The sequence below is a fragment of the Anas platyrhynchos genome, chromosome 14, assembly GCF_047663525.1.
Source record: "Anas platyrhynchos isolate ZD024472 breed Pekin duck chromosome 14, IASCAAS_PekinDuck_T2T, whole genome shotgun sequence".
NCBI classification, from domain to species: domain Eukaryota; kingdom Metazoa; phylum Chordata; class Aves; order Anseriformes; family Anatidae; genus Anas; species Anas platyrhynchos.
The window spans coordinates 4,121,336-4,144,858 of NC_092600.1; the positions used below are offsets into that span (position 1 = coordinate 4,121,336).

The window sequence follows — 23,523 nt, forward strand, 5'->3', positions numbered from 1 at the left end:
CTTCCTTCTACTTGTCTGCAGTTTCCCACCTACACCCTCGCTCCCACACAGCCCCAGTGCTGTGTAGGTGATCTGCACTGTAGCTCACTCTCTAGCAATGGAAAACCTGACTGAGGTTCAGAAGCTGAATCAACTGTGTTTGTTGTGAGAGACGCTTTGTTGTGAGGAATTACAGTTAAGCAGAGATTTGCATAAACATGCTGCAGGCATCAGGGTATAATCAGAGAGTAACCAAAGAAATCAGAAACCCTCCAGTTTCTGTGACCAAATGTTGGAGAGAATAGGGCCTTACTAATTTATTTAGGGGTCAATACCTATTGAGCTTGCCTACAGATTGCCACAGGATCTGATTGCCTGAGGAAATTGTTTCAGTTGAGATGGTAAATCATCACTACACGACTTCTTATCCTCAGGCCTCGTTAGAAGTATTCCGGTGCCTGTCTTTCCTCCAGCCCTAATTCCTCCCTCCCTGTGCTGCCTCTGCAAGCAGCCAGAACAGAGACCCTTCACAAAGGTCAGGGAAAGGAACTTATGGCTGGAGAAAAATGCCATGAACCGTGCTCTGCAGTGTCTCTGAGATGGTTCCTTGTGGCTAAGGCCCTGTGGCTAGGAGTATCTTGTTAAATTGCAAGATAAGGAGCCAGCCAGTGGTCTGTTTTTCAGTCTGGCCTTGGAGCTGCATCTCTGGGAAGTGCAGCACAACCAACCCAACAGGGATCTGCCAGCCCTTACCTTGGGAGACTCCTGAGGTTCTGGCCTTGTAAGAACTTGACAGCTTGAGGAATAAAACAGTATAGTGGGACATGCTAAGGTGTGGAAAGCTTGATGAAAGGAAAGTTGGTAAGAATTATTTAACCTTAGACATGGAAAAGAGGCTTTTTAGCACCAGCTAACAAGTGGAAGAGTTCAAGCAGAAGCAATAGTGTATTTCTGAAGTTTAAGAGGACCATCAAAGAATAATCAGGCCAAGATAAGGCTTTTTTCTTTTCAGTTTTAGGTATTTCAGCACTAGCTAGAGCAGACAGTGGTGTGATTATTCCAGCCACCCAAATCTATCAGCTGTGTGTGCTGGCACAGTGCTGCGCTAAGGCAGCTATATGGCTTCTGGCTCACAGCTGGCCCTCATTCATCCTGCTTGAAGCACAAGCAGAGTAGATGAGCATCTGTTTGCCCTCCTCGTTGTAGACATGCCCTTTGGCTTCATTCGTATGGATAAACACAGAGTTTTTGTTCAAAAAGAATTATTTTTAGTTCTTACTATATTTGTCCTTTAAAAAAGAAAGAAAGAAGGAAAGAAGCAGCAGAGCAGCTGGAAGATTTCTACATAAAAGGCCCCATGGTTGAGTTCTAAAGAATGAGAATTATTATTCAGGCTGACATAGGCTCAGTGGTAACCTATTTTTCAATTATTTTCATTTTTTATAATTTAATTTCTGATTTTATATATTTATTTATGGCCACCCCAATGAAACATTGGGACTGTGACTAAAGAAAGATTGTGCTGAAAGTTCTGTATGCCACTTTCTTAATATTGCCTATGGAAACTTCTGGAAATGTCTTCCAGTAAAGCAGGAGTGGCAAATCTTGTTTCCTGATACAGTTTTTTCTTTTATAAAAAGGGGGCAAAAAATAGTTATATGAAAATAAGAAAAATTTAATGTCCCAGGCTGTACTAAGTAGAAGGAATTCTTTTGCACATTAGTGGTAGGTCAACAAAAAATACATGTGCTGAGAATGAAACATGCGAGATTGCAATACATGGTCTATGACCTTTTCTATAAAATCTATATCTAAGGATTTATTTTGATGTGTATTTCATATTCTTATTAATAAATCAATATTAATTTATTTAGTATTATGCATGAGTCCAATGTGAACCCTTTAAACCAACCTTGTTTTTTTTTTCTAGGCTAAAGCATTGCATTATATTTTTATAAATGACTTAGCTACAGTATTCTAGACAGGTTCTGACATCCTTAGACCTTTCATGACACATGGTACTACTTCAGTCTGAAATGATTTCTTTCAATTTCACCAAAGTAAACCCTGGCCTTTCTGGGAAATTTATCACGAAACTTTACAAAGATTTTCCCTAACAAGTCAAAATGAAATATCCAGAGCACAAGCCACTACTAATTCACTAAGTAAAAGCATCCTTCCTGGATGCATATTCTCTGGTTCCCATGAGAGAGACAAAGAAAGAGCTCAGAGGCAGATGGAGATGTCTTATTCTGCTTAGGATCTTGAAGCCAGCACCTGAAACTGATGCAGACTCTGGGCACTAGCTACCATTGGGAAATCTGTATGCACTGATATACTCGGTGGGTAAAATATTTTCTCTTCCTCTTAAATAAATAAATAAATAATACGTAATTTGCTGACACAAGCTATTTGCTTAAAACTGGCCCTAGGCCTTGGGGAGATGTTTATGACACTGGCTAGATTGACTTCAGCAAGCAGCAGCTGGTGCTTTCACACTGCTCGATGTTGGAATGATCTCTGTACTGCAAGGTAGAGAGGCAGAAAATGCAGCTGCATCTTTCTGGAGCTAATTTTAAAAAAGCAATGAGCTGGTAATTACCACTTTTCCCAGCTGGTCTTTATGAGGGTAAAAGGTTTAATCATAGATGGAGGATGGAAGAGGAAAATACTAAGCAGGCTGCAAACCGGTGTTAATGAACGTCCCTCCTGGAGATGTTTAGAAATTTATGCTCTTGTTGGCTGGGAGGAGCTGGGAACAAAGATTACATCCAAAAGGTTATCTGGTAGTCCTTGGGGTTATGCCCTTTGTATATCGTTTTTCTCAGGCAGTGGGGGTTTCATGGTGGCTGTGGATGCTGCCACCAAGTCCCTGCAATCTGCCCAAACCTTGGGGGAGGAAACTGAAGTGAGCTGGCTCTGGGAGATGCCGATGAGAGGGGTTCTGGGGAGGTTTTTCAGCTATCATCTCTTTTCTGCTTGATTCCTACAAATAACTTATAAGTTCAATTAAAGCAGTAAAATATAAATATTTATGCACGCATTTAGCTAATGTTCACTTCTATTTATAAACAAGAGCATATTGCAAGGGGTTCTTTTAGGCAAGTGAATAAATTACGTATGGAGTGCCTGTGTTAAATTAACCATGCTTTATTAACTCTTCCAAAAGTATTAGGTAATAACTGAATTGACAATGAAGTAGCTTTTATAGGATTTATACTTAAAATACTTAATCTCCAGGAGAACCAGAAGCTGTTTACTTTTTTTTTTTTTTCTTTTCGGTGGTGGGGGTAGGGGGTAGGTGATTGTCTATAAACATATTCATGTTTTTACATTAATTTCAGATGTGTTGGGTTTGTTTTGTTTTTTACTACTGTTATTGGACTGAAATGGAAGGTAATAGGAAGCATGTCATTACTCTACTGGTCTTGGGGTCAACTGTTATTTGCTAACTTTTCTGCTATGAGTGATAGGACACTATCACATGTTGTATCCGCTTCAAGTTTTGGTTTTTGGAAATCAGAACCCAGTCTATGAGGTTTTTGATTTTTTTTTTTTAGTCAATTTTTACATTGCACCTAGGTAGATGATGTGTGCATAAACTTCTGATGACATCTGTGGGATATTGTATAAAGCAGTGAGGCCTGAGGCCAAGAAAGCTTTTGTGAGCTTTTAAACTAGGACTTCTTAATATGCCCTTTGCATGCTTAGTTTAACATATGATTATTCTCTTGATTGATTTTGTTGATGGCATATTAATCTAAGTTGGTTGGATTTGACGCCTATGCATTGGATGATAAAATAATATTTTCCTCTGTTTAGGAAACCATTTATCATGTCTGGTGCAATTAAATGGTTTTAAATCACTTCAGAATTTATTTTATCTCATCTCTGGATTGCGCAAATCAAAACAGTAAAAATGTAATAAAGAAGTGAGGTCCAAGTCTATCAATGTATATTTTTCTACACATTTTTCATTTGCTACGATAACTTATTTCTCAGTTAAATTTTTTGAGGGTCACTGCTTGACATAAGAGTCCATAGCGCTAGTTGATTATTAGATTCAGAGCTGAAAAGACGGTTCCTGTCACAAGCCTTGCAATTGAAATCAGGTCAGGAGATGCCAAAAGTTGGCCAACAGCCTGTGAGCTATTCACCTTGTGAGTGACCATCTCGGGTTACCTGCCTCTCCATCTTGGGTTGATGTCTGCCCTAGTAGCCAGTAGACTTTTACAAGGCTTGTTGCCGAAGGCCTCATCCAGCACCCAGTGGGAACAGAAGGCAAGGCTATGCCAAATTTCTTTTCCTGTCAGTGGAAGCTGAGCATTATCTGTCAGATGAGACTGGGGCTGTCAGGGACCTGGAGTAGAGCTTTGGTACTCTTCAGTACGTTTGTGCTGTGTGGGAGGGATGGGCAACTTCTAGAGTTTGGGGTTCACATGTATTCCTGGGTGTGTACAGAGGTCATGCCAACGTGTCACTTTTGTACAGTGCTGGGTTGAGCTAAGGCAGTCAGATCCAGGCTTGGTTTGCAGTATCAATTCTCCTTTTTTCATGCATGAATTTAGGTGTGCCGAGTCCCCTGAGTTAATTAAAGGATTGATCTAGTCATATACGGTCACTGAGCCATAGGCAAAACCCTTGAAGTGTGAACTCTATACAAGGAGAAAGATACTTTCAAATATTTGTTCATAAAAATATTTTTCAGTTGCTGTTTCTGGTACTGAAATGGATCCATGCCGGGTTTTGCCTCCCCTCCCAAATCCATCAAACAAATAGTCTTTAAAGTCACTTAGGGGAAAAAAGACATTTTTAATTCTCTCACATATCAGGTATGTAACAGATAAATATGTGCAAAAATACTTTCTGGTGCTTTTGTCAGCCAAAAGGAAATGAAAGTGTCTTTTTTGGTACTTTATGAGAGGCAAACATACTAATAGCATGGCATTTGGCTAATAGCACAGCAGCTGGAAACTGGGCCATGACAGCCAAGGTGCAAAGGTCAGAAAAGAAAGAGAAAATAATTTCATTTGAAGGCTAAGGTCATCTGAAATAAGTGATTCCACATTTTAAAGGCTACTGAGGATAAAATCAGTGAATGTCATATCCTTACATTGCTTAATTTCATTCTTTCTTCTTTTCTCATTTGTAATGCTTGCCTATTCAGGAAGTTGAGGTAGGTTTTTCACTTTTAACTTGTAAATGTCCTTAGAGTGAATTGAAGTATTTACAGCATATCATATTGCTTATTATACCTTAATTTCTAATCAACTATTAATGCTGTTATGAATGGTACGTGTATTAATAAATGTTAATTATTCATGTGTTAATATTGGTTTATTAACATGTTAATATTAAAATGATAGAATAGGTTACTGCAGGTACAAGATATTTTAAACACATTAATGCCTTTCCGAGGAGAAAATTCAGAAACACATAGATTTCTGTGCTGTCATCGTGGTATTTTATCGAATGTGAATGTTAAACCTCTTTAATCAATCTTCTTGTATTTATTTATTTTTTATGTTGAATGGTATACAGGTTTAGGTACTGTATGTTGTGATATCAACATACTTCTTCTGTTGGAGGAAGTTACAGCGAAGTGAAGTTATCCTTTGGGGGATGTTAGGAGTTTCTCCTCCCAACAAAAGTCATTTCTGGTTAATCTTTGCAGTATCCTAGTGCAAAGACTTGTCCATTTTTCAAGTCAGAGCTTTAGGTGGTATTTAAATGAGACATGGTTTTTCTGCTCAGTGGTATCTACAGGATGAATTTCACCTTTACAGCTCTATGTCTATTCAGCTACAGGTTTTGCTGGTATTGACAGTGAAGTAAAACTCTACTGCCATATTTTCTGTTGTCTAGCTGGCATAAGTTGCTTTCAATTGCTGTTAGCCAGATTGCTCTAATGTATGTATAGTCATTATTTACTCCTACAAATAATGAGTTCTGTATGTTGAAAATCTCAAAGATTTTCTCCATTCCAGTCTTTTAGGTTTGTGGTTTTTTGTTTTCTTTGTTTGTTATGTTTTGTTTTTTTCTATATATGTTTCTGTGTATTTCCCTGCATTATCATCCTGTAGTTTTAGGCAAATTCTAAAATAGATGTAGCTACAGTTTTAAAAAGCAATGTAGATGCCTGCATAGAGGAGAAAAGGGGAAGGAATTAGGGTCACAGAAGAGATGGGTGTTTTCGTAGGTGTTTTTTTTTTTTTTTTTTTTTTTTTATGAGCAAGGTGCATTTTCTGTAAAATACTCCTTTGACACTGAAATTGAGATAAACCCCCTTTCCAATCCTTATTTCGAAATTGGTTCCATATGCCAACTGCATAAGAAATCTTTCTTGGGATTTGAATTATTTAACAGTTTCTGATGCTGAAAACCCAGCAGCAAAGCAACACCTAGAATGTAAACAGGCAAAAATAATAATAATAATTTGTTACCAGAAAAAAAAAAATGCTCAAAAGCCTAATAAATAAATAAATAAACCACCTTATTCTAGAAAGTGATTAATGCTTGGTGAATTTAGCAGTACATTGTAATCCATTACAAAGCAGTGTATCACAATGAAGTTGGTGGGTTTTTTGTATCAACAAAGCTGTGGAATTCAAAGGCAAGTCTGTGATTTTATTTCTGGTGCCGAACCCTGTACTTCTAAAGAGAAAAGTTAGAGATTCTTCTGATGTATCTGAAATAAATTATGAATAATAATCTTTATAGTTACTGTGGAAAGCTATCGTTGTCCATGAAGTCAGGGTAGACACAGCATAGTCAGCATGAATACACTTGGAGAAAGCAAATACATTTGCTTTTTGAAAGGCGTACAGAATTGCAACCAGTACCCTCATTACAGGCAGCATTTGCCCGTCCTTGGCAGCCTCCAGATCAGAGAAGAGCATCCGCAGTTCTCCATGCTATCAGTGTTAGTAGTTTCTGCTTCTCACCCCAGCCATAATAATCCCAAAGGAATGCAGTGCCACAAGGCACATTGTCTGGCGCTCAGTGCAGGCATAGACAACCTGCCTTCCTCCAGTCAACTGTGGGGTAATGCTTAGAGTGACTGGATAGCATGGGAGCAGGTGAAATTCAGTTAACTAGAGATAAATGGTAAACAAAGTCCTATGGAAGAAATAATTTAGGTGTTTTATTCACACTGATGGGTTTTCAGTTACCCTCCTGGCAGGAAAAAGAAATGTAAATGTCATTCTAATTGATAAAGACATCTCTTCAGTGGCAGCCCTCAAGAAATGAATATAGAATGTTGGATATATTAAAAAGGAAATAAAGATTAACATGAAGACAAATATAACAGTGTTATAGAAATCTTCCATGATTCCTCACTTCAAATACATTATTCAGTTGTTATCGCTCCCTCTCACAGAGGACAAGTGAGATATACAGAATATGCTGAAGCTGAATCTCTTGAACCCCAGTTCTTCACAGGTTGATGGCACTCTGAAGTAGGGGAAACTTTGCCTACAGGTATATATTTGCTAAATACATAGAATACAAATTCAGGGACACGGAAAGGACTGGAGAAAGCATGGAAAAAGCTTATTCGCAACAATAATCATTTGGCCAAGTACACCGACAATTCCTACTTCTTGGTTTTACAGCACAATCAGAATTACATAAAACAGAACCATAAAACTCATTGTGTGATCATACCTTTACATCAGATTTAAGTAGTCCTAAAAAGATAAAATTTATTAGCAGGAACAAGTGACAGAAATATTCACTGCAAGTTCCCTTGGATGTTATTGTAAATTGTGTAGTGTTTTTAATATTATTAGTGTATATCTGAACATTCACAATGGTGTGATTTGCATGTGTCCAAATGTGTGTGTGTGTATATATATATATATATTTGGGGATTTACTTTGCTGACCTTCTACAATGCTGTCATCATGTCATATTATCTTTATTACTGAATGTTGTAGACTGATACGAAATAATAGAGTTGTCTGGAAATACTTAATGAAGGGTGTTTTGAAAAACAGGTCAGATTTGAGGTACTGAATGCAAGTTTTTTTTTTTTATTCTTTAAATTCTATCCTGCATTTACTAGTCTTTTGAATACAACCTGTTGATGGTTTTCTCAGATTTGGGCTGAATATATTTAGGATCAAAAGATGAGTTGATTCATTTGTAGTTTAATTAAATAAAATTGTACTAAAAAGATTGCTTATATTTTCCCTGAGTTTATTTTTTTTTCTTTCCTATTTAGGATGATTATTTCAGAAACTGGAATCCAAACAAGCCTTTCGATCAAGGTAAAGTTAGTGAATACTTTATGGTTGTATTTTTTTTAATTTCCATATACTTTTTCCCTTTCTTGCTCTGTCTGTCGTATGCGTTAGTGAAGAGCTATATTCGTACTTACATCTCATTCCCAATTTAGTCACAGCTTGAGGTGGTTTATGTATAAGAGTTTGACTCATCTCTGTATTTTTTAGCTGTGTTTTTTAATCTGCATCCATTCCAATTTATATTCAGTGACAATATATGTGCTTAGAAAGGTTCTCTGTAGCCCTGAATCTCAGTCTAACATGCAATTTAAAACAGGTGTCTTCACATACTTTTTCTTTCATTTTAAAAACTTCTTAAGTTGTGAATTTCAGAGCTGATTTTCAAAAGAAAAGGGCATTGTGTATATGCTGCTGATTCCAGTACAGAGTCCATCAGGCATTTTGCACTTCCTTTGTCTTGGTGGGTTGTTAAATTATGGCAGTTATTCCAACAGTTCCCGGGCTAGCCATCAAAGGATAGGAGAAAGAAGTAAAAAATATTTTGTTTTGTCCAGAATAGGGAGCAACTCTGCCAACCAGAGACTTGAATCTTCAAAATTGCTGAACTGTTTAGGAAGGAAATACCCCTTGGTGTCTCTGTGGACACATAGTTGCTTTTGAAATTTTCACTTTAAGTGCCTTTCTATACTTCATTGCCCAGCACGTATGATGTGCATGCAGCTCCCAGGAATTATTACTGGGGACATGTACATATTAGGCTGAAGAGCATCAATTCTCTGCCATTATGGAAATGGAACTTCAATGTCAAAGGAAAGGGGAAGATGATGTTTTGGTCAAGGCGTATATCCACAGAGAGATTTTCAAAGGCATAGAGGGATTTAGGATTACAAATTCTATTGATTTCAAACAAAACATTTGCTGCTCCTTTCAGAGGCCATGTGAACCTCTGTCTTCCCAAGAGGAGGGAAAAAAAAAAAAAAAAAAAAAGATAAGTCCTGGCAAAAATGTTGCAAAAAAAATTTTTGAACTGACCTACTCTAAAAAGAGAATCTAAAATCACACATGGATACCTTGAAGTGGTACAAACATTTGTACATCTGCTAAAGATTCCTGTCTTCTGTCTCTTCACAATGTCTCTTTTTCCAGTGGGTAAATTAAAACAGCAGGCTGCATCTCTTCTGGGCTGTACAGGAAATCTGAGTACAGCTTCACTAGGCTAACACTAGCCTATATGAATACCCTCTCTTTGGGACAGGTCTACAGTATTTTCACACTTAAAATATATTTATAGATTCTAAAATCACTTTTTAAAATATAGTGAAGCCTTCATATGGGAGCCAGACTGCAGAATCACCATGAAGCTGCTGGGAGGGCAGGGTTCAGAAGTAGCTGTAGGTGGTTAGTACCTGTCAGAAGTGATCTCGTAAAGGCAGCCAGGGAATTCAGTATATCTGTAACAACTTTAAAAATGAACTGGAGACAGAGGTTTTGAAAATCAGCAGAGTTCTACTTCTAGACTTTTACTTCATTTGCATCTTTTAAAGAAGAGTGTGCTGGGTCAAACCAATGCTTTCTAAAAGAAAAAAGCTACCTTTATTCAGCAGATTAAATTCCTTAATTATGCATTTAAAAGCAACAGCAGTGTAATCTAGCTGTCTTCTTTCTGCTTGTAATGCAGAGAGAGATACCTGCATTTATGTCTCAAGGAAAAAAAAACACCTTGTTTTGTAAGAAAGCACACATGACTTTCACTGAAACAACCCCTAGAGAATTGCACAAGGTATCTTTGCATAACACACCTTCCCAAGGGAAGTCAACTTCAATGCTTCAGCTGCAAGTAGAGAGTACCTGAGTAGTCAGAATTTATTTTTTAGCCTTGCTACTAGCCCACATTTTTATTCATCTCAAACCCAAGAGAAACCAATAGAAAGGTGAGCATCTTACTGACTGAGCCGAGCTAACGAGGCGTTTGGACTGCAGAAGGCAGGAGAGCGTGTAGCCTGGAAATGATTGGTAGTCATTAATATTGAATTCAATTCTGTCAGAGTTGCAGAAGCCAGAAAACAGAAGCATGGAAGGGGCAGGGTACTCAGGATTTTTAAAATATGAATCAAAGGGTTGGGTGTTTTTGTTTGTTTATTTGTTTTTTTTTGACAAAGTCATTTGAAAGATCATAAACAGCTTGACAGCTAACTTGGCATACTTTCCTAGTGTCCTACTTTGAAGAAAGAAAAGAGGGAATTAGGGGAAAAGTTTAGCATAATATTCCCAAATCAGAGATTTTTGTATGGTAATTAAATGTATGCACCTAGCCAGACTCACCATAAAATTAACCCATTCGGACTTCATGTGTTGTTGTATGTCAACACTGCTAAACAAATATTTGACTTGCAAGACATTTCTCCTAAAGCCACCTCTCAATAGCTGTATAAAATGCTTCAATAGATAAATGTTATTAACTTTTCTGGTAAGATGCACAAGTAAAGAGTGCATTTAGTTAGGTGTAAAGTTGCTGGAATTATGTCAATTTTCCTTGCCATATGGCTTTTTTTCTTTTTCTTTTTTTTTTTAAAGCATCATTACCCCTAAGACAGGCACAGTGGAAATAATGGGATGCACTGAATCCAAAACATTTAGACCATTGAGCTGCCATTACTAGTAACAGCAAAACACAATAAGAAGGGAAAAAAAATGATTCTGTTGAACTAATAGTCTTTTCCCCAAAATCTGTGCCTAAAGCTATCCACAAACTTTGTAATTGTTGTAATATGTTTGTACAATTAAGTGCAAGTCTCACTGTTTCTGTTTTGATTGTGACATTCAGATGATTGCAGTGGACTGAGCTACTCCAAACACTATCTTTTGCACTGAGATATAGAGACTGGCTAAAGTATTACATGGTTTTGCCCACCTCTGGTGACAGAAATCCCACTGTTGCAAGCTGCTGGACTTCTCAGGAAAAGAAGGCCCTCATCAGAAGTAGCTGGACGTTCACCCTTGATTCCCAGACTTTTTCTTTAATTTCATTGTCTTTATTCCCAGTTCTTTTCCCCTTTAGCTGAGAAACCTGGAGAGGGATATTTCCTCTCTTTCTCAGGGACATTTTGGACATTATCTGTCAGGGGAAAAAAAAAGAAAAATCCCCCTTCCACTCTGCTATAGGAAAATCTTCACCTGCCTATCTGTGGCTCTGATGTCAGACATACTCATGTAGACTTGGCTACGAGCTCTCTATCGTTCCAAAGAATTTCCCTTGAGCACTAATGAAAGGCTGAACTGTCAAAATACCCTCGTTTTTGAAGAGGAAACACTGCTTTTGAGTGGATTGTGGCCTCCAGCATAGCATAACCTGCAACTTTCACAGTCCAGCAGCCCCATGGAAGTGAATTTGTCAAACTTAGAGCTGTATATCTAGAGATGGATGTGTTGGTATTCATGCTTCCTCTCCTCCTGCATAGAATTGTACCTAAGTATGTTTAGTGTCTGACTGGCAAGTCCAGATTCCAGAAGCCCTCCAGCCTCCTGCAGCTGTGCATAATAAAGTTTGCCTGAAATTCATAAGCATTCCAAAAGCAAAAAGACAATAATGGGAAGCCTGTGATGCAGGATGAAAATCATAGAACCTACAATTATTTTTGAACATGTAATTTTCTGTTAGCCCAGTTAAGATGTTCTTTCAGAAAAGCCTGAATAAATTTCCTTCAAAGAGTTTAGTACTGTACACATTCCTAGCCACAAATATATGTTAGTTTTATAATAAATGTTTTCCATTACTGTGCCTCAGATGGCAGATTTCAATTGAATAACTTATTTTGCAATTTATTTTTTGACTGTATTTGAATTAGTTTTAGAGGCTTATTCATAGGACAACTGCACATGAATTATGTTTGCAAATCTTCAGTAAATCAGTACAATTTTAAAACATGCTAACTAAATCAACAGGAAAAAAAATAGCTGAGATGCTGCACGTGAAATATACTATCTTCCATCAGAGGCATTTCAAGCACATTTGGCTGCTTATATCCTCCAACAGATGCACATGGCTGTCATGTGCTAGAAGCATAGTATTAAATTTCTTATAAGCTTGTAAGCAACCAATTTTTTCATTAAATATGGCATCAGAAGTGACGGAGATAGGATCCCCATCTGTGACGGTATTATGGCTGATGTGTTTTGAACTAAGACAATGATCAATAGGTTGCTTGTCTAGAATTTTATTAGCACTTGGGGAGCACTTGTTAGTTTGGTCAATAATGGTGCTGACTTTCTTTTAATATCTCTTACTTCACTGACTGTGAAGCAGACATGATTTTTCAAAGGGAAATTCACGCTTCCCTCTAGTGCTCGTTTAGTTCCCATTGAAATAAATACATCTTTGGGAATTTAATACAGCCCAGCCCTGCTCTCACTGGCATCGCTCAGTAAGCAGCGGTCTCCCTCCCTTTGCTTCAGTTCAGTGTACAGGAATTTGTTCTTAGAAGCATATTTAAACCTTTAAAATTAACTGTTTGGAAAAATACATGCCTGTAAAGCTTCCATCCTTATTTGCTGTCAAAGAGACCCCAAAGTATTATTCACAGTAGCAGGGTTTGTATTCTGGTTGAACAAGGCCAAACCAATCAGGCACAGTCTCCTGCATTGACATTATTTGGATTAAATCTATCGTTGTGCCACCCAGTATTTATGCTGCACATCAGAATGAATTTTAAATCATTAGACAGTCACAAGGGTAATTTGCAAAGTATTTAAAGATGTTTATATAGTTGTGAGTTAATAGTAGACATTGTTTGGCTCTAATCAAAAAAGAGGAACTTTTGGGAAGAGCAAAAGTAGAAGGTGAAGCACCAGTGGTCATTAAATGTATAATTCAGAATTTTTAGGAAGACAATGCTGAAGTAAAGAGAAGTGATTTCAAAATCAGAATTCAGTAAACAGAGAATTGATAAGAACTAAATTTTAGGGGAAGAGTAGTTAGGATAATTGGCATTTCCTTAACGTAAAGGGCACAAGCACAAGAATACCAAGAACTTGGTTAATGATAATGTTCTTGGTGACTTAGTTGGCAAGAAGTTATTTAGAGAAAGTGAAACTTCATTGAACTCAAAGAAGCAAAAAGCATTGCACCAAGCAAAGAAAGCCAGGTACAAAATGAGATGTTTAGGAAAGGATTTAAGAATAATAATTTTCTATGAGTGTATTAAAAGGAAGAGAAAAATCAAGCAAAATGATGATTCACAGTCAGTGGAGAGAGAAGCTTATATAAAGGCAAGATGAGAAGGTAAAAGTATTGTTACCTGTCTTTGCTTTGTCTTTCACTTAAAAAGACAGCTGTGATCAGGAGGCTACTGCAATTAATATTCTCAGCTCAAGTGTAAGATTATGGATTAGGGAAAGAACAGACCTCAGTAAATTAGATGTTTGCAAATCAGTTTAAACTGACCCAAGGGTTAAGTGAATTGGATGAAATAATTTTAGAGGTACTAAAAGTTATCTTTGAAAATGTATGGAATTGTAGAAGCCTAGGAAAGGACAAGCAGCATATATGTTTTTCCGGTTGCAAAAAAAAGGAAAAAAAAAAAGGAAATTGTACCACATGACTTAAAACTACAATCCTGAAAAAAAGCGATGAAATAAATATTAAAGCAAGGTTTTGTTAACATCAAGAAGATAGGGGGATGAATAAAGCCAGTATGGATGTCAAAATAAATCTATTTCTTTTTCAGTGACATTTACAGGCCTTGAGACTCAAGGATAAGCTTGCTGTGTCATGTATCTTGACTTTAATAGGGCTTTTGACATTGGCTTACGTTACTGTCTCATAAACAAGTTTAAGAAGTATTGTCTAAAAGAAATAATTGTGAGGTGGGTACAAAATCACTTGGAAAGATTCGTTCTGGTAGTAGTTGCCAATGGTTCCACATCAGGCTGGAAGGATAAATTGAGAAGGGTTCCTCTGTGATCTATTTTGAGTGTAGTATTATTCACCACTTTCATTAAATTGCAGATGTTGAAATTAGTATGCTTATTAAATCTAGAAATGTAGCCAAGCTGGGAGAAGCTGTACACATATTAGAACAGCAATAAAATTCAGAGTAGCCTTACAATATGAAATAAATGGTCTGAAAACAAAAGATAAAGTTCAGTCAGGACAGATACAAAGTTCTGAACTGAGGTAAGAACAATCAGCTGCACAAAACAGAATAACAAACAATTGGATCATCATAAATTCTGACTGAAAGTTGTAAAAAAGGGTTGGGGATTACAGTGGATTACAAATTGAACATGAGTCAACGATGTTCTGTTGCAAAGAAGGCAACTGTTGCACTGGCATGTGCATAGCTGTGAGTAATCCTTTAGCTCTAGTCAGCACCAGTGAGACCTTGGCTGGAATACATTGTCCAGATTTCAGCACCAGGCTTCTTGAACAGTGTGAATCGATTACAAAATACCCAGAGAAAAGTACTAGATATGATCAGAGCTGCAGAAATTAAACTCTAGGAAGGAAGACTGAAGGAGAGGAGGTGGCTCTGTGGGGGGAAAAAACTATTTTAAAATGCATATAGTTAGCTGTGAAGGGGAGGAATTGTGATCTGTCTATTGTGGATATAGCAAGGAGCAATACATTACAGAAAAAATAATTTTAGCACTCATAATGACAGGAATAGTTGAGCATTGGGAGAGATACTTTAAAGAGTCTGTGAAGTCTCTGTCTTTCAAGGTGTTCTGAAATATGGTAGACAAATGTCTTGTGCATAATGACACATTGACAGCTGATCCAGCTAGGGAGGAGGGGAATGGAACCAGCAACCTTCCCAGCATTGCCATTGTAGCACTGAGATTCTGTGGTTGTTCTGTGATTAATGGAAACCAGCTGATTTAATTGAAAGAGTACAGGAGAAATGCTGAACAAGGTTTTTCTTAAAACAGATTTCCACTCAAAGCAAATAAGGGGAACGAAAAAAAAAAGTGAATAGGTATTTTTGACAGACATTTTGGCACCATCTGAAAAAATACAGGTTCTCATTTGATGGAAGTAATCTGCATAAACTTTAAGATAGAAACTAACCGCAGGCTTGAAAACCTCCATGAATATAAACAGGGACTGGCAAAAGGCAGTCTGTTTTATCTGACTGCTTCTTCTGACCTCACTTGCTTTCTAACACAGAAGACATCCTATATATGATTCTGCACTTGGTTATTAATGCTTTTTTTCTAGCCTAGCAGGAATAAAGGTCATGATTTAACCCTAAGGTTAAAGATTTGGGTGTAAATGAGTTAACTAGTCTCTTTCAATTCATTAGATAAAACATGACAATGCACATGTATTTAGGAATTAAATCTCCTTCCACTATAAACCTAAGAGCCCAGGTCACCAAAGAATTAATTGAATCACAGCTATTTTCCTCCATGTTCTTATTGCTTGAAATTAAACACGTTTGCATAAAATAGTAATATTTTTGATCAAAGCTGACTACTTGCATTCTAGCCTTGCAGCCCTTTGTCATGTGGAAAGTTACTTTAAACTGCAAAATGGCACAGTAGCAGTACACAACAAGGTGAATAAAAATAAATAAATAATGTGTATTCAGGTGTTGTTCTACACTAAAAATTCCCCAAAACATACTATGGTGAAAATAAGTATCACTTTGGAGGGCATTAGTTAGTCATTTAATCACTATCTGCCTTTCCTCTGTGTCCTCTGGTTGTAATTTATCGATGGATCTTGCCACTGATGTGTGTCTTCGTGCTGTCAGTTATTGGCTAGCAGCTTTCTTTAAAGGTCTTGTTCCCTTCAGTGTTTCGACTTTTCAAACATTGTCTTTAAAGTATAGGGACAGAAAAGCTATATCTGAAGACCGGAATTTGTCGTGCACCATCCTTCATGAAACCTCGGTTTGAGGATTTGATCTATTTTATCTAGGGCATGTTGTCTACCGTTGTTGTGTTGCATGCACGCAGCCTCCTAGTGCATCAGTAGGATTAGATGGAGGCATCCAGAAGAAGTGCTACCCAAAACTGGGAGACTATTATGTTCACTTTAACCAAAAGGCAGGACAAGTAGAATCAAATCTGTAACATTAGCGGTACTTTTTCTGGCACAGCTCTAATTTATAAGCTGAGCAATTAATTCACTAAGTTCCACATCTGCCATGTTCTACTTAACAACAGATAAACAGAACTCCATTAGAAATGGGTGTACAGATAAGCAATCCGAGGGATCATTGCACATTCCAGAAATCTTTAATGCAATGTAAGTAACCATTAGTGTAATTATTTTAATGTGATACTTCAGTATGTTCATGGAGTTTCTCCTTTGTTTTAACTGCTGGGTTTTAAAAAATAAATCAGAAAAATGCATGTAATATCTAGTCTCTAAGAGCAAAAATGTCTTTGCTGTGAAGGTTCCAGCATATAACCCTGCTTTTTTGTTCAGTGAGGACCTTTGCAATAACCTTTCATATTTAAAACTAGGCAACAAGGAGTTGCTGACACAGGCTGTAGAAGTTTGCAAAACTGAGAAAGGGAAGAACCCCTGCTTGGCATGGAGTTAAATATAGACATCTGAGGAGAAAAAAAAAAAAAAAGTGTCAGCTTCTCTTTCAATAAACCATAAAGCTACCTAAGAAAGCAGTGTTAGCTAAAATAAATAAATAAATAAATAATCTATAAATAAATAATAATCTAGTCATGATTTGTTAATTCCGTTAATTGTTTTTACGGTTATAGTAAATTCACTCTAACCCAAGGACCTGTTCATCCTCAAAATCCAGATAATATTTAGCTATCTCAGAGAAGAGCATGATGCAAAAAAATATGCACTTCTATAACTTTTCCATTTTTGATATTATCAGTTATCACCACCTTGCATCTTTGACATTAATAGAATTGTAAAATATTCATTTTCATGGGCTTTCTTTCTCTCCCTTGCTTCTCCTTCCTGTTTTTCTTCAATTTGTCTGAAATGCAAGTGGTAGAATAGTCACATGATGATTGTCTGCAATATGCTCTTATAAAGGCATCATATTTTTATCTAGTTTTTCAAGTAGCAGTGCTCTTTTTAAATTTAAGCTTCTCAGCACCTCTTCACTGTGCTGAATAGCCACAGTGAATATCCAACTGAAAGCCATTTATACAACTGAAAGCCAAATGCACTTATTCATTCTCTAGGTTGTCTTTGTGAAGTGTCCATCTTCCACAATTGCTTACTTCAGTAAGCTCAAGTTACTTCAGTAGCCTTGAGGGTTTAAGAAAACTGTTTAATTGTGTGAAGTTTTTTTTAAAATCTTTTGTGATTCTCAGGTTGCTGCCATAAAAATGTGAGGTTAAAAAAAGTGCATATCTCCATTAATACTGAGACTGTCTTTTTGCATTCACTGTGCAGCAAGAAGAAGACTACTTGTTCTAATTCTTCAAATTGCGTATTTGCATGAGTGCCAGCTAGTCTGCTTTTTATGATAAAGCCTAAAAACTTTTCAGCAATCACTTTTTTTTTAAATTTATTTCCATTTTCCCCTTCTTCTTACTAACATGGTCAGGAAACATCTTACCCATCTGATTATCCACTTGGGCTGACAACTATTATGCTGTTCAAGCCAAAGTAATTTGAACTATCCAAGTTAAAGGCATGAAAAGCAGAAGTCTATCTGAAATACACCAGCAGGCCCTTAATGTGGGTAAAATGTCCAGATATCAGAAATATAAATATATTTATAGTTTGCATCATATAGATCATTAATTATTACTTTTCATCTTTAGATACTGCCTCAACAGAAATTCTACATATGCCATTGCAGTGTGTTTAGTGTAACCTCTATTTAGCTATTCTGACTCTTAATTGCCTAACTGCTCCTGGGCTTTTCATTATTCTGTTGCAAAAATGCGACTTCATATTTAGGCAATCATTTTTCATTTTCTTTACAGCTCTCCTTCTTAGCTGCTTTTTCATCAAGGCACACTGCTAGGATATTTTCCTACACAGGACTGTGCCAATAACATTTTTTCCAATGCCTATAAATAAATTAAGTATACTGTGGCTTGAAAGAGAAATTGCGATCAGCTGGTGTTCTACTACCTACAAAACATTTTATCTTCTTTCAGTTTCTATTACTGTGCTCTCCCTTGACTTTGTATAGGAAGTTGCACTCCCTGTTAGCATCGTGTGGCACGTTTGTGTACAGCATGCTTGATGTATGGAACTATTGCAAACGCCTAGCATGGATAGCTCAGCTTTTGAAATTGCATCGAAGATGAACTTTTTGACAGATGCGGCTGTTTATGTGATTTGGAAATAGGCCTATTTGTATCAGTCAGGCAGGCACTTCATTTATCAAAATGGAAAAAAAAAAAAAATAGAAATAAGGCTCAAGATGAAAGAGAAAAGAGAGGCCACCTATCTAGTGGGAGCAGAGAGCCCAAAAGGAGGAAAGCACTTAAAATTAACATGTATAGCTCTTACAATGGTACAACAACAACAACAACAAAAGTCTTTTTCCTAGGCTGAAGTTTTAAACAGAACATAATTGCTTGATTTCATCACATCTGCACAGTTATTCACAACCTAAAAGCCAGTTGCCTGGTCTAAGGTAGCTGTCTATCATTTAATCTTTGTAGGAGACACTGAAATAAGTTTTTCAGATTTCAGGTACTGTACTGGGAGCTGCTTTGAGGACTAGCTAAGACTGAAGTTAGATGGAATCAGCCATCGCTGTCTAGGAAAGCAAGATATATACTAGAACCTTTTCTGCACACTATTCCACTCCACTTCCCTAGAGAAGATGAAAAGATCAAAAAGATCAAAAGCACAATGGTTGTTAAATTTATGAGGATCCTGTCTCAGTTTTGAAGCTCAAATAGAGCAAATTTTATGACTGAAACTGCTTCCCTGTTCTGTGGAAGAGCTGGCACAGGCCAGGAGAGAAGTTGTGCAGGCTGTTGTTTTTCATATATTTATATATATAAAGTCTTCTCCCCATGAGACTCCCGAAACACTCTGTGATTTCCTTAGCTATTGGATTGAATAGAGGATATCTCCTCAGTAGGGGGTCCATTTTCTGGTTTGCTCTTGCCATTGTTGGTACCCACAGTGTGCTTGTTCAGGACAATTCTGAACACATCTGCATTTATGAATGATCATCAGGCTGTTTGTGTGGTTTCCCGAAGCACAAAATAAGCTATTTGAGGTACATTCTGTTGTTTGGGACAAGAGAGTGGTCATACTTTGTCTACTTCTGCTGAAACAATATTAGCTCAAGTTCACAGGCCTATACCAACAGCTATGCTAACTAGGCCTAACTAATGTTAATTGCTACACTGACACAAGATAATGGGAAATTCTGGTCCATATTTTCTGAAACTTTCAAGAACAACAAACTCTGCCAAGATGTTCAAATGAAGAAAGGAGCTCCGAGGAAATGTATGTCATTAAATAACCATGGCAGGTGTCCCTTACAGGTGGGATTCTCTTGGAACATGCTTACCCCCCTAAGCACTGGTATCATCTTTGTGAGCAGCAGGGTATTTGAAGATTACCTAGCTGAGAATCTACAAAAGCATCAGATATTCAGTGGGGAAAAAAAAAAAAAAAAAAAAAAAGAAGTGTTTGGTCTGAAGGCTGCAGGAGCTGGAATTTTGAGATAGCGTCACTTTTGTTTTCCTTTGAGCTGGGGAAGAGAGAGTCAAGAGAAGGGAAGATCAAGTATGCAATAGGTGATGTTTAACGCTTTGAAAAAGAATCAGATAGTTTAATAATGGATTTTCTGTGTGACAGTCCTTTGGCATAGCTGATTTTTACCTGTCCATTAGTATGCTGTCTGTTTTGTCAATCTAGCAAAAAGGGAAAAGTCTTCTTGCTTGCTTTCCTAAAAGAACTGAATTTCTGTGATCTCCGTGCAGCTTTTAAATTAAGAATTATTATTTTGAATTAAAATATTGAAACCACACTCTCTAGATCTTGAGATCTGAAGTTTTAGCTCACTTCTTGTTAGCATTCAATGTAGGAAGGGATGGGGTTTCAGTAAGTTGCTGAAGAAAGGTAGTACAAAGTGGAGACACTGAGTAGAAACAGAGGGGAGAGGCCAAGAAGGAAGGTTTAAATGTATGTTTGGAGCGAAAGGTTTTGTTAGGAGAACTTTTTGATTGTTTTTTGGGATGTGTATATTACATTCTATTTTCGTATTTCTCTGCATGTGTTTGTCCATTATATTGGAACAATAAGATGTTTTGAAATGAAATTATTAAAAATTGAAGTCAGAATTACTCACAAGCACACTTTTATAAGGCATTGAATAATTATAAGAGGTTGTTCTTATAGGCAGGCAATTTCTTCAATGATAAGAACTTTTAGTCTGAGGAATTAATTTTCAGCATGCTACCTAAATAAAAGGTTCATTAAAATCTTCTTATGGTATGTAATAGGGAGCTAATAATGGTTGTTGTTTATTTTTTATTTCAATTATAGTAGATGTGAATTTAATAGTATTTTAATAAAAATAAATAGTAGCATTTATTTTCCATTGAGTGCTGTGGATTTACATGATGTGTCTGAACATACAAAGAGCCTAGGGTGTGGATGTGTGTGGTGAATGGATTTTATTTTAATGACCTATATTATAATTGCCCTGTCCTGGCAATTGAAGTTGGGCATTAAATCTTAATTCATTAATTCCTTTGCATCTTTTTTTTTTTTTTTTTTTTTTGTCCATTGAGGAGAGAGGTGGAAGTACTAAAAATTCCTTTAAGCTTGTAAAGCTGGAAGAAGTGTATGACGAATAGATTTAAAATGGATTACTACGGGGTAGAACACAAAGGCAAAATTACATCAGTGTCAAATTCTGCCCTCAGTTACATGCAGGCTCCTTCGTGAAGTTACAGTGATTTAAATTTAGCTTAGACTTGCATTACTTGGATGGAAAATGCATGCTCATTTTGTATTTCTCTTTTTCAGTCATTCTGATGCAAATGTCCAGTAGTCACTTTCACATGTGTTTTCCTATCCATATATATCCATGTTTTCTATGGGATGACTTCATAGCAGAGACTGAACAATCTCAGTAATCCAACAATTAAAAAATGAGCACACGAACAGGTCTGACTGGAAGGTCTCCACAGTTCTCTATATGCCTATGTACCATTTCCAAATACGCCTTAAAGAAAGAATCCTCGGATCCAGAAGTAGTGATGATCTCAGCATGATCCCAAAGTTTGAGTCTTAGTTCTGTTCTTCCAAATGCTGTCTAATGTATTATGTACTGTGTCCTTCTACTGAAGCAATTTCACACCTCATCTACTAGAGATGAAAATGGCAGGGAACAAACTATAAATCCAGCAAAATCTTGGTTTAGTAGATATATCATCCTATCAGAGCTTTTTCACATAAATAATTAGCTCATCACTTCCTCAATCCACTAAACTTGCAAAGCTTTGGAAGTGATGTCAGATGATGTTATCTCAAGAGACTCTCAAGGAGTCAGCAAACCCAGCCCTTCCCTCAGGGAAGCACCAGCCACATCTGCAGCAGTATTAACAGACAGGAGCTCTCCTAAAAATCACTGGTGGTCTTAAACACCTCCAGTGCAGACATTCCGCAGTCTGCCCAGCAATTTATTCTGGTGTTGTCCTATCTTAACCATGAGAAATTTGTAACCTGAACTTCCACTTTCGCAGCTCGACCATTTGAATTGAAACCTTTGACACTGACATGACATGCAGTCAGGCCTGTTGTTAAGTTTCCCAGTTTTCCTTCAATGCTGTCGATTAGTTTTTCCTTAAAGACCATTCACTCGCCTTGTTACACTCTCTCAAACTGATCTAAATGGAGCACTTGAAACACATCACAGACATACTAAGAAACCAAGTGTTTAAAGAGAAAGGAGCAATATGCTTTAGGAAGTAGAAGGTCATCAGTGTACGATGGCACACCTGTATATGTGCCTCTGTGTTTTGGGGAGGGAGGGGACACAAACTATGTATACATTGTCACTGAGGTAAATTTATTTGGTGCTGTTTATGCAAAAAAAAGATGGGAGGAGAAGAGCAAGAGTGTTATCAGTACGATTTGTTCCAGCAGTTTTACATGCTGTGCTTTCCAGTTCACCAAGGTGGTTTGAGAGTAATTCTTGCCATGTGTCCCCAGTATATAAAAGTGATAACACTGTTTCTGTCATGAAGGGGTGCTGATATGTTTTTCAGGGACCACACCAGATGCTCTATGGTGTCCAGTTCCTTACTGCTAGGGCATCTGGACATCAGAACCTATGTGTCTGTTAAGATCTTAATCATGCACTGCAGTGATAAAACTGGCACATGCAACCATGGGACTGCAACAAATTTAGCCTACTCAATGTGTCACAGCTCTGAAGAGGGCTGTAATTTGTTCCTTCCTCTTGGACATGTTGGCTGCTGGCATTAGGGATCTGGCCATGTTGCCAGAACTGTGCACTCTGAGATTCTCTTTAAGCACCTCTCCAAAGGTCTGTGACACCAAACTGAACTCTTCTGGCTGCAGGTGTGGGAATATACCTTTTATTTGTCTTTTTTTAGCACTTTTTTTTTCCTGCACTTTGGATTTTTACCAGGATAGTATCTTCCATAAATAACATGACCTGGTGTTTGCATTCCTCATGCTCTTCACTAGAACTTCTAACTTTGTTTGAAGCAAGCAGTCTTTCACATTGTTTGAAATAATTTCACCCTCATTGATTTCCATCTGGTTGAATGGTCCTTTGATCCAAGCTCAGAACCAATAAAACTTTTATTTTTTAATGCTTTTACTAGTAGATGCCTACACTATGTTATGGTAGTGTAGATAAGGTATGATTGAGCACTTTATCAAATAACAGTTATTACTGGACCATTAATTCTGGTTACAAAGATTATTAGAAGTACAGATTTTTACACCGAGGTCCAGTAATATTTTTTTATAATACAGATTTAAAAGATATTTATGCAAGCAGAAAATTGAATCAGCATTGCCATCAGTGTATTAAATTATGGCATTTTATTAGAGAAGAATTCCTTTAGAATACAATAGCAGATACAGATAGAAGAAAAATGCATGAGTATTACCAGGAAGGGTTTAGCATCTTTAAATTACATTTTGAACTTCGAAGTATTGTGCATGCCTAAAATCATTCCTTTTGCCTCCAGGATATCACTCCTATATGATTTATTTGTGTTCAGTGTGCACACTTCTCTCCCTAAATCACTAGATGATAGTGATGATTTAGATTATATTCCTTGATTTGTGCAGTTTGAGATAGTGTGGTCTCCTGGATCAACTTAAATAAAGGAAAGCAAA

The 23,523-nt window shown here is 37.0% G+C and overlaps 1 protein-coding gene across 1 annotated transcript in view; it reads left to right on the forward strand.

The window, feature by feature from the left end:
* Positions 1-23,523, forward strand: part of SPOCK1 (SPARC (osteonectin), cwcv and kazal like domains proteoglycan 1) — a 285,184-nt gene that overhangs the window by 86,860 nt on the left and 174,801 nt on the right. The window contains exon 3 of the mRNA XM_005018686.6: positions 8,207-8,252. Coding sequence (XP_005018743.1) covers positions 8,207-8,252 — 46 coding nt within the window. The remainder of the gene's footprint in view (positions 1-8,206; positions 8,253-23,523) is intronic.